This window comes from Bison bison, unplaced genomic scaffold (genome assembly GCF_000754665.1).
Source record: "Bison bison bison isolate TAMUID 2011002044 unplaced genomic scaffold, Bison_UMD1.0 scf7180017864465, whole genome shotgun sequence".
Classification (NCBI taxonomy): domain Eukaryota; kingdom Metazoa; phylum Chordata; class Mammalia; order Artiodactyla; family Bovidae; genus Bison; species Bison bison.
The window spans coordinates 3,905,086-3,921,554 of record NW_011495026.1 but is presented as its reverse complement, the minus strand read 5'-3'; the positions used below and the strand labels follow the sequence as shown (position 1 = coordinate 3,921,554).

Sequence of the window (16,469 nt, the reverse complement as noted above, 5' to 3'; positions counted from 1 at the left end):
TCCCCTGCATTGGCCTGCAGATTCTTAACCATCAGGGAAGTCCCTGAAGTAGTCTGATTTTGGACTGTGAAAATACCATGTGATAGCTAAGGAAAAGATTGTATTAATTTTCTATTGCTGGATAGCAGAATACTCCAGAAATTAAAAGCTTAAAATAACAAACATTTATTAGGTAATAGTTTCTAAGGGTCAAGGCTCCAGGAACAACTTTACTGAGAATCTCTGGCTCAGTTTCCCTGTAGGATTGCAGTCAAGTTATTGGATGGGGCTGCAGTCTCTGAAGAGATTAGAGGATCTTCTTCAAGCTCATTCACTTAGATATTGGCAAGAGGCTTAAGTACCTCACCACCTAGGCCTCCCCATAGACATTTCACCATATGACTTCACTCAGAGTGAATGATCTAAAAAAGAGGAGAACTTCCAAGATGGAAGCTTCAATGTCTTACATAACCTACACCTGAAACTAACATCACTTCTGCCATATTATTGTGTTCACACAAACCAACCCTGGTATAATATAGGAGGGAGCTACACAGGTTTGTGTATATCAGGAGGTGGGACTGTCCAGAACTGTATTAGTGGCTGGTACAAAAGCCAAATGAAATTTGAAAGACATTTTTCTCTCTCTTGCCCCCACCATTACAGATTTCCCTTGGATGTGCATATATACATCCCCAAACTGATACATGCTTAGAGCCAAACCAATTGTTAAGATTCCTTGAGACAAGAAGAAGTAAGGCCTTTCATGATACCTCCTGACTCACCTGTTCAATCTCATTTTTTCCTACTACAGTTGACCCTTCGACAATACCAATTTGAACCTGAATGGGTCCACTTATATGCATGTTTTCTTCAGTTGTAAATACTATAGTACTCCATAATCCATGTGTGATTGGATCTGTGAAGTTCTCTTGTAAAGCTCAAATAAGAATCCATTGTTAATCAGTTTGTGATCTTCAAGAGAAATACAAGATGCTGCAAAAACTTTTTTCTGAAAAAAAAAAAAAAATTTTTTTTTACACTTGCACTGACTTGTGTAAAAATAAAGCCTATTTAGTTTTCATCTAGAATCTTGATCAGGAATGATAGATAAATGGCATGTATACCTCATTACTGACATCTCTAATCAATCCCAGCATTATTTAATATTGTTCTTGAATTCAGATTTATAGTCTTTCTTCTCACACCTTTAATGGCTACTGCCAGTTAATCTGAGTTGGCACAAAAGGCAAAATTTGCCATTTCTTTAAAAAAAGGTTTTTTTTAAATTTTATATTGGGGTATAATGATTTATATATATAGTGATTATATATATATAATATATATATATATATATAGTGATTTATAGTGCTGTGTTTCAGGTGTACAGCAGAGTGATTCATTTATACATATATCCATTTTTTTCCAGATTCTTTGCCCAGATAGGTTGAGTAGTTTCCTGTACTATACAGTAGGTCCTTGCTAATTATCTGTTTTATATATAGTAGTGTGTATATGTTAATCCCAATCTCCTAATTTATCCCTACCCCTACCTTTCCCCTTTGATAACCATTAGTTTGTTTTCAAGATCTGTGAGTCTGTTTCTGTCTTATAAATAAGTTCATTTGCATCATCTTTTTAGATGCCATATATAATATTATATGATATTTGCCTTCCTCTGTCTGACTTCACTTAGTATGAGAATCTCTAGGTCCATCCATGTTGCTGCAAGTGGCATTATTTTATTATTTATTTATGGCTGAGTAGGTTCCATTGTATATATGTACACATCTTCTTTATCCATTCATCTGTTGATGGACATTTAGGTTGCTTCCATATCTTGGCTATGGTAGATAGTGCTACTGTGAACATTGGGGTGCATGTATCTTTTCAGATTATAGTTTTCTCCAGATATATGCTCTGGAATGAGATTGCTCGGTCATATGGTAGTTCTATTTTTCACTTTTCTCTGTACTGTTCTTCATAGTGCCTGATCTAGATATTCTCATTCAAACTGTGGTATGCTACCCATTAATGGGTTGAAATCAATTTAATGGTTTTAACTTACTTAAAAAAATAGTAAATGCAGGGGACGTGGGTTCATCCTTGGTCAGGGAACTAAGATCCTCCATGTCGTGGGGCAACTAAGTCTGCATGCTGCAACTACTACAGATTCCACATGATGCAGTGAAGAACCCATGTGGCACAACTAAGACCTGACTCAGCCAAATAAATTGTAGGTCAGTTGTTCAGTCGTGTCGGACTCTTTGCAACCCCATGGACTGCAGCACACCAAACTTCCCTGTCCTTCACTATCTCCCAGAGTGTGCTCAAACTCATGTCCATTGAGTCGGTGATGCCATTCAGCCATCTCATTCTCTGTCGCCTCCTTCTCCTCCTTCTGTCAATCTTTCCCAGCATCAGGATCTTTTTTAATGAGTTGACTGTTCGCATCAGGCGGCCAGAGTATTGGAGCTTCAACTTCAGCATCAGTCCTTGCCATGAATATTCAGGGTTGATTTCCTTTAAGATTGACCGGTTTGATCTCCTTTCTGTCCAAGGGACTCTCGAGTCTTCTCCAGCACCATAATTCCAAAGCATTGATTCTTCAGTACTCAACCTTCTTTATGGTCCAGCTCTCACATCCGTACATGACTACTGGAAAAACCATAGTTTTGGCTATACAGACTGTCAGCAGCAACCTGATGTCTCCGCTTTTCAATATGCTGTCTAGGTTTGTCATAGTTTTCTTTCCAAAGAGCAAGCACCTTTTCATTTCATGGCTGTAGTCACTGTCCACAGTGATTGGAGCCCAAGAAAATAAATTCTATCACTGTTTTCACCTTTTCCCCATCTATATGCCATGAAATGATAGGACCAGATGTTATGATCTTAGTTTTATGAATGTTGACTTTTGAGAGGGTAACAGGCAGGAAGGCCAGGGGTCTCCAAACGGAGGAAATAGACAGCAAGTGTCAGACATATTTTCTCTCTCTCTTAAGCGGCAGGACGAAACAAACTACAAGTGTCCAGATTTTTTCACCTTTTCTATGCAAATTTAAATAGGGTGGCCACGTGCATCTCGAACCTCCTTGCAAGCACAGAGGCTCGGGCTATTGGCCCGCACACCACTACGCATGTGTATCAACTACAAGGGTGGGTGATGGAGTTGAGGCTTTCTATTAACACCACAGCCAAAGAGGAGGGTAATACTGTGCCTCTTTGTCAAGCCAAACCCTCCCCCAGCTTTATTAATCTTCAAGCAAGTTCCCCACCAGCCACTTTGCTGAAAATCCTGCCAACAAAGTTGCCTGCAGGTATTGACCACAGCCCAAGGAATGCCTAGGACTCCTAGAATAGGTTTATTTTCCTGTGGAATGTGGAGAAGACGAAAGGAGTGTTAGACCTGAGTACAGAAATGAGGAGAAAGTGAGAAAGCAGTGATTGAGAAGAGAATTTCACATTGGCTTCAACTCTTTGAATGGTTTTTCAGAGACTTCTTTTTTTTAAAAAAAGTTTTTATTAATATTTGTATTGGGGCGTAACCAATTAACGGTTGTGAAAGTCCTGCAGTCAATCCTGCTGGCCTTCAAAGTCACATTCTCTGGGAATTCCTAGTCCTTTGTCATTGTTGGGTTCCAGTGTCCTGTCAATTGTTGTTAAACAGCTAGTTGCGATTTTGGTGGTCTCACAGGAGATGAGTGCATGACTTGGTCTCATAGGAGAAGGTGAGTGCCATCTTAAATCTGTTTCTAGAGAGACTTCTTTATTCTGTATGAATAAGGAAGACTGTGTAGTGATGTATGTCATAAACCATCACAATATTGTTAGTTATCCTCCAATTAAAAATAAAGTTAAAAAAGGAAGACTGAGCAGGAATAAGGCTAAAGTGAAGCTTGAGGAATTGGGGTTGGGCACTGAAAAAATTTTGGCTAAGCTATTATCTAAGAAAAAAGAGAAATAATCAAAATAATTTTAGAAAGAGAGGGGCTCTGATGTTTGTGGATAAGTTTGGACCTACCTGCTTAGAAAGAGGAAGGATACGTTATGTTTGGACATATGTTTGTTTCATCATCTTCATCAAAATGCAATTTTTGAATAAGATCTGAATGGGTTTCCCTCTAGCCTTAGATAGTGATCTCTCCATTCACACTTAAAATTTAAGAGTTATGCTCCCATTAGAATGGCATCAAGAAAACAAAGAATGACAGTTGCTGTTGAGGATGTGGTGAAAAAGGAACCTTTATATACTGTTGGTGGAAATGTAAATTGGTCCAATCACTATGGAAAGCAATAAAGAGATTCCTCAAAAAACTAAAAATAATCTGCCATGTGACCCAGCAGTTCCACTACTGGGTATATACCCAAAGGAAATGAAAACAGTATTTTGAAGAGAGAAGTGTACTCCCATGTTTATTGCAGTGTTCCCAATAGCCAAGATGGCAAATAGATGGGGAAGCAATGGAAACAGTGACAGACTTTATTTTTTGGGGCTCCAAAATCACTGCAGATGGTGACTGCAGCCATGAAATTAAAAGGCATTTGCTCCTTGAAAGAAAAGTTATGACCAACCTAGACAGCATATTAAAAAGCAGAGACATTACTTTGCCTACAAAGGTCCATCTAGTCAAAGCTATGGTTTTTCCAGTAGTCATGTATGGATGTGAGAATTGGACTACAAAGAAAGCTGAGCACCAAAGAATTGATGCTTTTGAACTGTGGTGTTGGAGAAGACTCTTGAGAATCCCTTGGACTGTAAGGAGATCCAACCAGTCAATCTTCAAGGAAATCAGTCCTAAATATTCCTTGGAGGGATTAATGCTGAAGCTGAAACTCCAAAACTTTGGCCACCTAATGTGAAGAACTGACTCATTTGAAAAGACCCTGATGCTGGGAAAGATTGAAGGTGGGAGGAGAAGGGGACAACAGAGGATGAGATGGTTGGATGACATGAGTTTGGATAAACTCCAGGAGTTGGTGATGGACAGGGAAGCCTGGTGTGCTGCAGTCCATGGGGTCGCAAAGAATTGGACACGACTGAGCGACTGAACTGAACTGAACTGGAGACAACCTAAGTGCCCTTCAGAGAATGAATGGATAAAAAGATGCAGTATGTATATGCAATGGAATATTATTCAGCCATAAGAATATTCAGCCAGTTTCCAACAACACAGGAGAAGACCCTACACATGGACATCACCAGATGGTCAACACCGAAATCAGATTGATTATATTCTTTGCAGGCAAAGGTGGAGAAGCTCTATACAGTCAGCAAAAACAAGACTGGGAGCTGACTGTGGTTCAGATCGTGAACTCCTTATTGCCAAATTCAGACTTAAATTGAAGAAAGTAGGGAAAACCACTAGACCATTCAGGTATGACCTGAATCAAATCCCTTATGATTATACAGTGCAAGTAACAAATAGATTAAAGGGATTAGATCTAATAGAGTGCCTGAAGAACTAAACACAGAGGTTCATGACGTTTTACAGGAGGCAGTGATCAAGACCATTCCCGAGAAAAAGAAAGGCAAATGGTTGTCTGACAAGGGCTTACAAATAGCTGAGAAAAGACAAGGTAAAGGCAAAGGAGAAAAGGAAAGATATACCCATCTGAACGCAAAGTTCCAAATAACAAGGAGAGATAAGAAAGCCTTCCTCAGTGATCAGTGCAAAGAAATAGAGGAAAACAATAAAATGGGAGAGACTAGAGATCTCTTCAAGAAAATTAAAGATACCCAGGGAACATTTCATGCAAAGATGGGCTCAATAAAGGACAGAAATGGTATGGACCTAACAGAAGCAGAACATATTAAGAAGAGGTAGCAAAAATACACAGAAGAACTATACAAAAAAGATCTTTATGACCCAGATAACCACGATGGTGTGATCTCTCACCTAGAGCCAGACATCCTGGAATGTGAAGTCAAGTGGGCCTTAGGAAGCATTACTACGAACAAAGCTAGTGGAGGTGATGGAATTCCAGTTGAGCTATTTCAAATCCTGAAAGATGAAGCTGTGAAAGTGCTACAGTCAATATGCCAGCAAATTTGAAAAACTCAGCAGTGGCCACAGGACTGGAAAATGTCCATTTTCTTCCTTGGAAGAAAAGTTATGACCAACCTAGACAGCATATTAAAAAGCAGAGACATTACTTTGCCTACAAAGGTCCATCTAGTCAAAGCTATGTTTTTTCCAGTAGTCATCTATGGATGTGAGAATTGGACTATAAAGAAATCTGAGTGCCAAAGAATTGATGCTTTTGAACTGTGATGTTGGAGAAGACTCTTGAGAGTCCCTTGGACTCTCAATCTTGGACCAGTCAATCTTCAAGGAAATCAGTCCTGAATATTCTTTGGAAGGACTGATGCTGAAGCTGAAACTCCAATACTTTGGCCACCTGATGTGAATGCCAATCCCAAAAAAAGGCAATGCCAAAAAATGTTCAAACTACCACACAATTGCACTCATCTCACACGCTAGCAAAGTAATGCTCAAAATTCTACAAGCCAGGCTTCAACAGTACGTGACCCATGAACTTCCAGATGGTCAAGCTGGATTTAGAAAAGGCAGAGTAACCAGAGATCAAATTGCCAACATCTGCTGGGTCATCAAAAAAGCAAGATAGTTTCAGAAAAACATCTACTTCTGCTTTATTGACTATGCCAAAGCCTTTGACTCTGTGGATCACAACAAACTGAGGAAAATTCTTTAAATGATGGGAATACCAGACCACCTCTCCTGCCTCCTGAGAAAACTGTATGTAGGTCAAAAAGCAACAGTTAGAACCGGACATGGAACAATGGACTGGTTCCAAATGGGGAAAGGAGTACGTCAAGGCTGTATATTGTCACTCTGCTCTTTTAACTTATATGCAGAGTACATCATGAGAAACACATGAAGCACAAGCTGGAATCAAGATTGCTGGGAGCTATATCAATAACCTTAGATACACAGATGAAACCACCCTTATGGCCGAAAGCAAAGAACTAAAGAGCCTCTTGATGAAAGTGAAAGAGGAGAGTGAAAAAGTTGGCTTAAAACTCAACATTCAGAAAACTAAGATCATGGTATCCGGTCCCATCACTTCATGGCAAATAGATGGGGAAACAGTGGAAACAGTGTCAGACTTTATTTTTTTGGGCTCCAAAATCACTGCAGATGGTGACTGCAGCCATGAAATTGAAAGACGCTTGCTCCTTGGAAGAAAAGTTATGACCAACCTAGACAGCATATTAAAAAGCAGAGACATTACTTTGCCTACAAAGGTCCATCTAGTCAAAGCTATGTTTTTTCCAGTAGTCATCTATGGATGTGAGAATTGGACTATAAAGAAATCTGAGTGCCAAAGAATTGATGCTTTTGAACTGTGATGTTGGAGAAGACTCTTGAGAGTCCCTTGGACTGTAAGGAGATCCAGCAGTCAATCTTCAAGGAAATCAGTCCTGAATATTCTTTGGAAGGACTGATGCTGAAGCTGAAACTCCAATACTTTGGCCACCTGATGCAAAGAACCGACTCATTTGAAGAGACCCTGGGAAAGATTGAAGGTGGAAGGAGAAGGGGATGACAGAGGATGAGATGGTTGGAATGCATCACTGATGCGATGGACATGAGTTTGAGTAGGCTCGATGGACATGAGTTTGAGTAGACTCCAGGAGTTGGTGATGGACAGGGAACCCTGGTGTGCTGCAGTCCATGGGGTTGCAAAGAGTCAAACACAACTGAGCAACTGAATTGAACTGACCTGAACCAAATTTAAAAAGAGGTTTCTTTTAAATTCTGTGTTTCCGTGAGGACACCTGGCTCCACCAGAACTTAACGTTTCTCAAACCTTGAGCTAGCTGATGAGATGTGTTTTTGTTTTGGAAATGTTTGTCTTAAGCTATGTTAATGAACTATGCATTGACCCTAGACTCTGTCTTCAAGTTGTTTCTACCCAAGACTCATGAACCTACTTGACAAACCAGTATGTTTTACTCATGCAAATTTTTTCTAAAGCTATGTTAATGAGACTGTATTTGCTTGAGAACCTGCCTTTCTTCAAGATTCATGTCAATCATTTTATGGCTAGGGCAACTCACCTTGTGCCATTGTTATGTCAAAATGCGTGTTGTGGGTGAGGGGCCTGGTGCCAGTCTCTGAGTTTGGAGAAATTTCCTTTCTCTAATTAGCTGACTGCTGCTGCTGCTGCTAAGTCGCTTCAGTCGTGTCTGACTCTGTGCGACCCCATAGACGGCAAACTGCTAGTAGCTATAACATCTGGCTAAAGACCAGCAGGGGGGCACTCTTTATGCCCTCTTCTGATGTCTATGTCAGAAGCTTTCTCTATCTCTTTTATACTTTAATAAAACTTTATCACACAGAAGCTCTGAGTGATCAAGCCTCGTCACTGGCCCTGGATGGAATTCCTCCCCTCAGGACACCAAGAATTACTGGAGTCGTTCGTCGCTTAACAACAATCTTTCAGTTTTAAACCAACCTTTTCACTCTGCTCTTTCACCCTCATAAAGAGACTCTTTAGTTTTTCTTTGCTTTCTGACATTAGAGTGGTATCGTCTGCATATCTGAGGTTGTTGATATTTCTTCTGACAATCTTGATTCCAGCTTGTGATTGATCCGGCCTGGCATTTCACATGATGTACTCTGCATAAGCAGGGTGACTGTATACAGCCTTCATGTGCATCTTTCCTAGTTTTGAACCAGACCTTTGTTCCATGTCTGGTTCTAACTGTTGCTTCCTGACCTGCATACAAGTTTCTCAGGAGGCAGGTCAGGTTGTCTGGTATTCCCATCTCTTCGAGAATTTTCCACAGTTTGTTGTGATCCACAGAGTCAAAGGCTTCGGTGTAGTCAGTGAAGCAAAGTAGACGTTTTTCTGGAATTCCCTTGCTTTTTCTATGACCCAGCGGATGTTGGCAATTTGATCTCTGGTTCCTCTGCCTTTTTTAAATCCAGCTTGAACATCTGGAAGTTCTCTGTTCATGTAGTGTTGAAGACTATCTTGAAGGATTTTGAGCATTACCTTACTAGCATGTGAAATGAGCACAATTGTGTGACATTTTGAACATTTTTTGGCACTGCTTTTCTCTGGGATTGGAATGAAAACTGACCTTTTCCAGGTCTATGGCACTGCTGAGTTTTCCAAATTTGCTGGCATATTGAGTGCAGCACTTTAACAGCATTGTCTTTTAGGATTTTTAATAGCTCAGCTGGAATTCCATCACCTCCACTGCCTTTGTAGTAATGCTTACTAAAGTCCACTTGACTTCCACACTCCAGGATGTCTGGCTCTAGGTGAGTGACCACACCATCATGATTATTTGGATCTTCTGTGTATTCTTCTCACCTCTTCATAATCTCTTCTGCATCTGTTAGGTCCTTGTCATTTCTCTCCTTTTTTGTGCCCATCTTTACATGAACTGTTTCCTTGGTATCTTTAATTTTCTTGAAGAGATCTCTAGTCTTTCCCATTCTATTGTTTTCCTCCATTTCTTTGCACTGTTCATGTAAGGCTTCTTATCTCTAGTTGCTATTCTCTGGATCTGCATCCAGTTGGGTATATCTTTCCCCTTTTCCTTTGCATTTTGCTTCTCTTCTTTTCTCAGCTATTTGTAATGTCTCCTCAGACAACCATTTTGCCTTCTTGCATTTCTTTTTCTTTGGGATGTTTTTGGTCACTGCCTCCTGTACAGTGTTATGAACTTACATCGTAGTTCTTCAGGCACTCTGTCTACCAGATCTAATCCCTTGAATCTATTTGTTACCTTCACTGTATAACCATAAGGGATTTGATTTAGGTCATATCTGAATGGTCTAGTGGTTTTCCTTACTTTCTTCAATTTAAGCCTCAATTTTCAATGAGGAGCTCCTGAGCTGAGCTACAGTCAGCTTCAGGTCTTGTTTTTGCTGACTGTATAGAGCTTTTCCATCTTCAGCTGCCAAGAATATAATCAATCTGATTTCAGTATTGACCATCTGGTGATGTCCATGTGTAGAGTCTTTCCTTGTGTTGTTGAAAGGGGGTCTTTGCTATGACCAGTGCGTTCTCTTGGCAAAACTCTTAGCCTTTGTCCTGCTTCATTTTGTACTCCATGGCCAAACTTGCTTGTTACTCCAGGTATCTCTTGACTCCTACTTTTGTATTCTAGTCCCCTATGATGAAAAGGACATCTTTTATTAGTTCTAGAAGGTCTTGTAAGTTTTCATAGAACTGTTTGACTTGAGCCTCTTCAGCAATAATGGCTGGTGCATAGATGTGGATTACTGTGATATTGAATGGTTTGCCTTGGAAATGAACAGAGATCATTCTGTCATTTTTGAGATGCACCCAAGTACTGCCATATAAATAAATAATTTTTATTTTACATAGAAAATATGAGACTTCACTGATGATAGTGAAGTTAATATGTTTTACAATTCATAGATAAATGCAAATTTTAAAATTATTTTCAAAACTTATATATGTTTTTATGTATACAAATATGTGTTGTATTGACTGTCACAAGGTAAAATATTTTTCTTATTGTTAGAACTAAGTTTTAAAGCTTTTGTTGTAATTAGTGTCATCATATTTTGGTACTTATGCAAACAATTTTTATTTGTTCCTCAGGACTTTCTAATAACTTTTCTATCCAAGTATAGATTGGCAACTCTCCTTCTTTGTTCCTGTGCTATCCTGTATATAGATTTTTAAAACAGTGTTATAATTTTATCTATTTCTGCAGTGTTCATGATGAGACTGGATTAGCTATTCCTTAGCAAGTATAGCTCAGTGGTTAAGCACCTGAAGGCTTTCAAATCAAACCCATTAACTTACTGTGACCTTGGCAAGTTATAATCCCAGTAAGCTTTAGGTTCTTTATCTATAAAGTGGGGGAAACTATGGTAGATACCCTCGTAGGGTTATTGTGAAGATTTAAAAAAGAAAACACAACATTTAAAGGGCTTAACATATTGCCTGATATGCTCAATAAGTGATTATTCTTATTAGAAAGAAGACCAATACTAAATATATCCATTAATTAACATTAGCATAAGATGATTTCAAGAAGGAAGGAGAGAAACAACGTTTCATAGATATCTGCAATGTGCCAGGTCTGGTTTTTTAGTGCTTTACAAATATTATCTGACATTGAAAAGTAGGATATTATTACCCTCATTTTTAGAGATATGATTATAAACTAGAATTCAAATATAGTTCTTTCTGGTTCTCAACTTTTATGTTTTCCACTCATCTAAGCTGTCTCACAGTGATGGCTCAGTGAATAAATGACAGCTGAGAGGCTGGTCCTATGCCTCTTCTCTTTCCTCCAGCAGTTATGCTACATATTTGAGTTGTAGTATTAATGTCATGCTTTTGATCTTTGGAATTAGTTTTCTAAAAAACTGGAAATCCAGAGATTGTAGTAGTCAGTTGTCCTTTACCAGTAATCTAAGAATCCTACTGCTGCTACTGCTAAGTCACTTGGGTTGTGTCTGACTCTGTGCGACCCCATAGATGGCAGCCCACCAGGCTCCACCGTCCCTGGGATTCTCCAGGCAAGAACACTGGAGTGGGTTGCCATTTCCTTCTCCAATGCATGAAAGTGAAAAGTGAAAGTGAAGTCGCTAAGTTGCGTCCGACTCTTAGCGACCCCATGGACTGCAGCCCACCAGGTTCCTCCGTCCATTGGATTTTCCAGGCAAGAGTACTGGAGTGGGATGCCATTGCCTTCTCCAAGAATCCTAATATTCCTCTAAAATATCATTCACTCAGTATAACCTAAATTTTCTCAATTCTGCTTTCCATAAAGAAAGAAGCCTCGGCTTCATCCCAAGAGATTATGATTTCATTGGTTTGGAGTGGAGCCTGCATTTTTTAAAAAGTTCCCTCAGTGGTCCATATATGTAGTCAAGGTGAGGACCACTGGTATCAATATAATATGATCCCATAAGAAGAGTTTTAAGATAGGTTTTTCATTCTTAACTGTTGTTTCGTGAGTCCTCAGTCAGACAAACTTAAGGGAAAGCATCATTTATGGCTACCAAAGGAAAGGACTCAGGTTAGTGTGGTTGGTAAGTCCACATTTCTCTTGGCACCTTGCCAAGAAATTTGTTTATTCTTCCAGGCAGACCATCACTCCATTTTAAATAAGCTGGTTACAAAAGACATATGCATACACACGTCCTCTTGTGAATAATGGCTAGGCAGTGTTATGTTACCAGGAATAAAGAAATGTTGCCTCTCCTCCACTGAGGTGCCCAGAATGATTTAGAGATTCTAAGTGAGGAAGTTTTTTAAATTGTAGCATGTTTTAGTTGAATGAGCTAGGTGGCACCTTTATTGTTGTCCATCGACTTCTCCGTGTCCACTCTCATGGATTCTGCTCATCCCCGTTAGTTGCAGGTTGAGCCCACGTAGTTTCTTGATCCACTGTCCAAAACTTGTCTCAGGTTCTCTAGGTGGTTGTGAGAAGAAAGAAATTTACTTTCTGATTTATGCAGTGATACAATTCTTTTGGCAAATTATCTTTTATTTAATGTGCTTTATAAACAGGAAGGCTCTCTTAGAAGACAGTTTTAATTAGGTTTGTCCCTTTATAGTTGGGGCTTCCCTGGTGGCTCAGATGGTAAAGTGTCTGCCTGCAATGTGGGAGACCTGGGTTCCATCTGTGGGTTGGGAAGATCCACTGGAGAAGGAAATGGCAGCCCACTCCAGTACTGTTCCCTGGAAAATTCCATAGACAATAGAACCTGGTGGGCTACATGGGATTGCAAAGAGTCGGACACAACTGAGCAACTTCACTTCACTTTATAGTTGATTGGGTCAACCACACCTAGGGTCTGTGACCCAAGAGTATGGTCTTTATTTTCCTAGAGTAGAGATTATGTTCAAGAGCATTTAATACCATGTACTAAAGCACCATTGCAAGCCTTGGTTGGAAAAAAATCTAAAACTGCCAATTTGTCACTAAATCTTTTGAAATACCAAGGAGTTCTTCAGAAATAACAGGAAGAGATCCTCTGTCTGTTCAAAGAAGCCATGCTCTAGTTGTTCATGGGCTGCCTCTTATCTTACACATCTCTAGTATACCTCCATGAGATATTGTGCCCGAGTCAACAAAAATAGGAAAACCAGACGTGGATTAAAAAACTACATACATTTAAACATTCTTGTTTGAGATTATTTGTGCCATGTTTGCTTATGTCAGTGCTGTTAAGTATAATTATTTGCATTATCATAGCGAAAATTTTATTATAAACCATTTCCCCCTACACAGGTATGGATTAGAATGTCTGTTCAGGTTTTATAGTTATGGACTGGAAAAAAAATTCAGACATGAAATTTTTAAGGATTTCCAAGAAGAAACCAAGAAAGACTACGAATCTGGTAAAAACAAAACAATACTTTATTCAATTTGAAAATTGTAAATATGAATCTGTCAGTAAATAGGGAGATTGTATCCTTTTTTGGGGGGTGGGGGACAGACTAATATGACTTTCAGGCCACTATTATGATTTGTTATAAAGGATGGAACACCATATGTAAGAAGGTTTTTCATGTGAGATGTTGGAAAATAATCACTCCCAAGAGTTTCTTTATGGATTTGCATTTTGTCATTATTCCTTTGACTTACATGACTACTCACTGATGTTCCTTCCATTATGTGAAAATTCTATGTAATATGAGTAAGTGTGCTAGGAAAGGTGAAATAGTATAGTGGGTAACAATACAGGCTCTGGGCTAGAGTCTGAATTCCATTTCCACCCCTTAGTAGCTCTGTGGCCATGGTTAAGTTGCTTAATTTAACCTTGTTTAACTTGCTTAACTCAGTTGACTCATCAGTAATATTTACATAAGAGCACCTGTATAACAGGGTGGTGTATAGGTCAAATTAGTTTAATATACAATAAACCACTTAAATAATACCTGTTATATAGCAAATGCTTAATAAATGTTAGCTGCCATTATTCATTACAGTGTTAGCCTCAAGATCTAAATAAAGTGTATATTAGAAGACATGGCTTAATGCTGATAAGACATAGTCAATATGAATCATTTTTTAAGGATTCTGTATATTTTATTGTATATATTTTTTGTTACTAGGTCAGCTGTATGGATTAGAAAAGTTTTGGGCTTATCTAAAATATTCTCAATCTAAAACACAATCTATTGACCCCAAACTTCAGAAATACCTCTGTAGCTTTAAGAAGCTGGAAGACTTCCGTGTTGATGTAAGTTTTAAATTCTTTCACTGTATTATTTTTACTACTCTTACATTTGAGCTATTTGGGCTTATCAGTGACTTTCTTAACTTTAATTTTATAGTTTTTATTTTTTAACTTTCATTTTGAAAATTCAACTTTCTAGTTTTGAAATCAAACTTTAAAATAGGTGCAAAAATGGGACTTCCCTGGTAATCCAGTGATTAAGACTCTACACTTCAATGCGGGTAGCACAGGTTTGATCCTGGGTCAGGGAACTAAGATTCCACATACCATGAGGCCAAAAAGGGAAGAAAAAAACAAAACAGGTGCAAAAATAGTATAGAGAATTCCCATATACTCAGTTTACCCACAGTCCCTAAATGTTAATATCTTATATAACCACAGTGGAGTTGTCAGTCACTTTAACCAATTTGATTTCAAGAGGAAAAGGAAACATTTTTTAAAGAGAATGGAATGAGCATAAGATAAAGGAAAAGGGGAAAGAAGAGAAAAGAGAAACAAGGAAAGAAGAATCAAAAGGAGCAGAAAAGAGAGAGGTGAAAGGTAAACTAGGTACTATAATTTGTTTGTCTTACAGTTTTGTGTAAATAGATTTGATAGTCCAGGGGTGCAGTTAACAGAAGTACCGACATCTCTGGAATTACAGAGCTGTGTTTCCAGAGTGGTCCAGCCAGTTCTGTCACAAAGATGTCCTTGCTTTATAATATTATAGTGACTTTTGCCCTGTCTGAAGAGTGTTCAAGAATTCAGACCTCTGCTTTTAAATACAGTAGAAGTTTGGAGGAGGAAAAGATTAGAGTTATAAATGCTTTGCACTTGATGAAAGTTGCATAAAGAACAAAAATAGCCTCTCTGAAACGTTTTCCCAGAGTTATGGAACCCAGTGTATGTTTATGCTCTACCATATAGTTCAAGCCCTAAAACATAGGAGAAGCTTAATAAACATGTGTTGAATGAAAGAATTAACTGATAGGAAGGAAATTTAAGTTTAATATCTTAAATTTCTGTTACATTTTCCTTGTACTAATAAAATCTAAAGTTTCCCTCTGTTGAAAAATTCTGACCTTAGGTTTTGAAGGGAGAAAAAAATAGTAAAATCATCACTATGTTGTCTTTCATAATTTGCAGCCCCCTATTGGTGAGGAGTTTGGAAGAAAAAGACATTCATCTACTTCTGGTGAGGAGAGTAATCGTCATAGACTTCCATCTAATTCCTCTACAAAGCCACCAAGTGCTGCTAAGCCTACACCTGCTAATCAGCTTCAGGTTCCAATAAATTCTCCCAGAAGGAACACTTCACAGGAGTCCAGTGACAATTCACACCAGAACAATGCTGCCTCAGTCCCAACAAATGGTGAACTGCCTGAGAAATAGACTCTTAACAAAAGTTGTTTACCCTTGAAATCAACATTTACATCAGTATTTATTTGGGAAAATCTTCTGATGTTTAATTGTGATAATCAGAAAAAAGAAGAAGGAAGAAAAATGGTAGCATTTTTTTCTAGCAGGATAAATTCTAAAAATGTTGCCTTGATTTCACCAAGGATAGTTTTGGTAACCTTTTATAGAGATCCTCTAGTAATATATTTTAGTCTCAGTATTTCTTTTTCAAAGCTATTGTTTACAAGAACAGCCTTCCTTAAATATATATATAAAAACATCACAAGGAATGCCTAACATTACAGCTCATACTTCTTAAAGAAGATATAGTATGTTGTATTCATCTCTTCTGTAGAGCTCTTAAAGAATCCAATTACCCCATTATCAATTCATATTTGAACTTATCAAAAACAAAGGAAGATTACGTATATATTTTTTTTAATTCAGAAAAAGAATGTGAAATACCACAATTGCTTTTCTTTTAGATGTATGGTTTAAAAAAAATTTTTTTTTTTTTTACAAAAGTAGAGATATATTGCAGTTATATTGAAGTATATGTACCTTGAATGTTGGGTTTTGCTTCCCCTCCCCCACCAAGTCATACTTCATGACTTCCATAGTTATTGTTGTGTTGATGTGGAGTGTTCTGAATTGACATCAGTCAATTATATATTAGGATGGATTTACTTTTTGTGACTATATAAACCTGCACAAGTAATTGAAATTGGAGTTGGGATTGGTTGGAATACTGTCCTAAGTTAATTAAATCTTGCACTGTTTTGAATGCATTTGCTCTTTGTACATCTGCAGGTCTGTATGTCACAAGTAGTCAGATTATCCTCAGTTTAAAAGGAATACCTAGTTTTTCCTTTTTTGTGTCTTTTAGTTTTGTTTTATGCT

The 16,469-nt window shown here is 38.2% G+C and overlaps 1 protein-coding gene across 3 annotated transcripts in view; it reads left to right on the top strand.

Annotated features, from left to right (window-relative positions):
* Positions 1-16,031, top strand: part of LARP1B (La ribonucleoprotein domain family, member 1B) — a 135,094-nt gene extending 119,063 nt beyond the window's left edge. For all 3 annotated transcript variants that reach the window (XM_010860241.1, XM_010860242.1, XM_010860240.1), the window contains exons 17-19: positions 13,241-13,350; positions 14,068-14,195; positions 15,318-16,031. In XM_010860241.1, the coding sequence (XP_010858543.1) occupies positions 13,241-13,350; positions 14,068-14,195; positions 15,318-15,563 (484 nt within the window). In that variant the 3' untranslated portion in view covers positions 15,564-16,031. The remainder of the gene's footprint in view (positions 1-13,240; positions 13,351-14,067; positions 14,196-15,317) is intronic.
* The last annotated feature ends 438 nt before the right edge of the window (positions 16,032-16,469 follow it).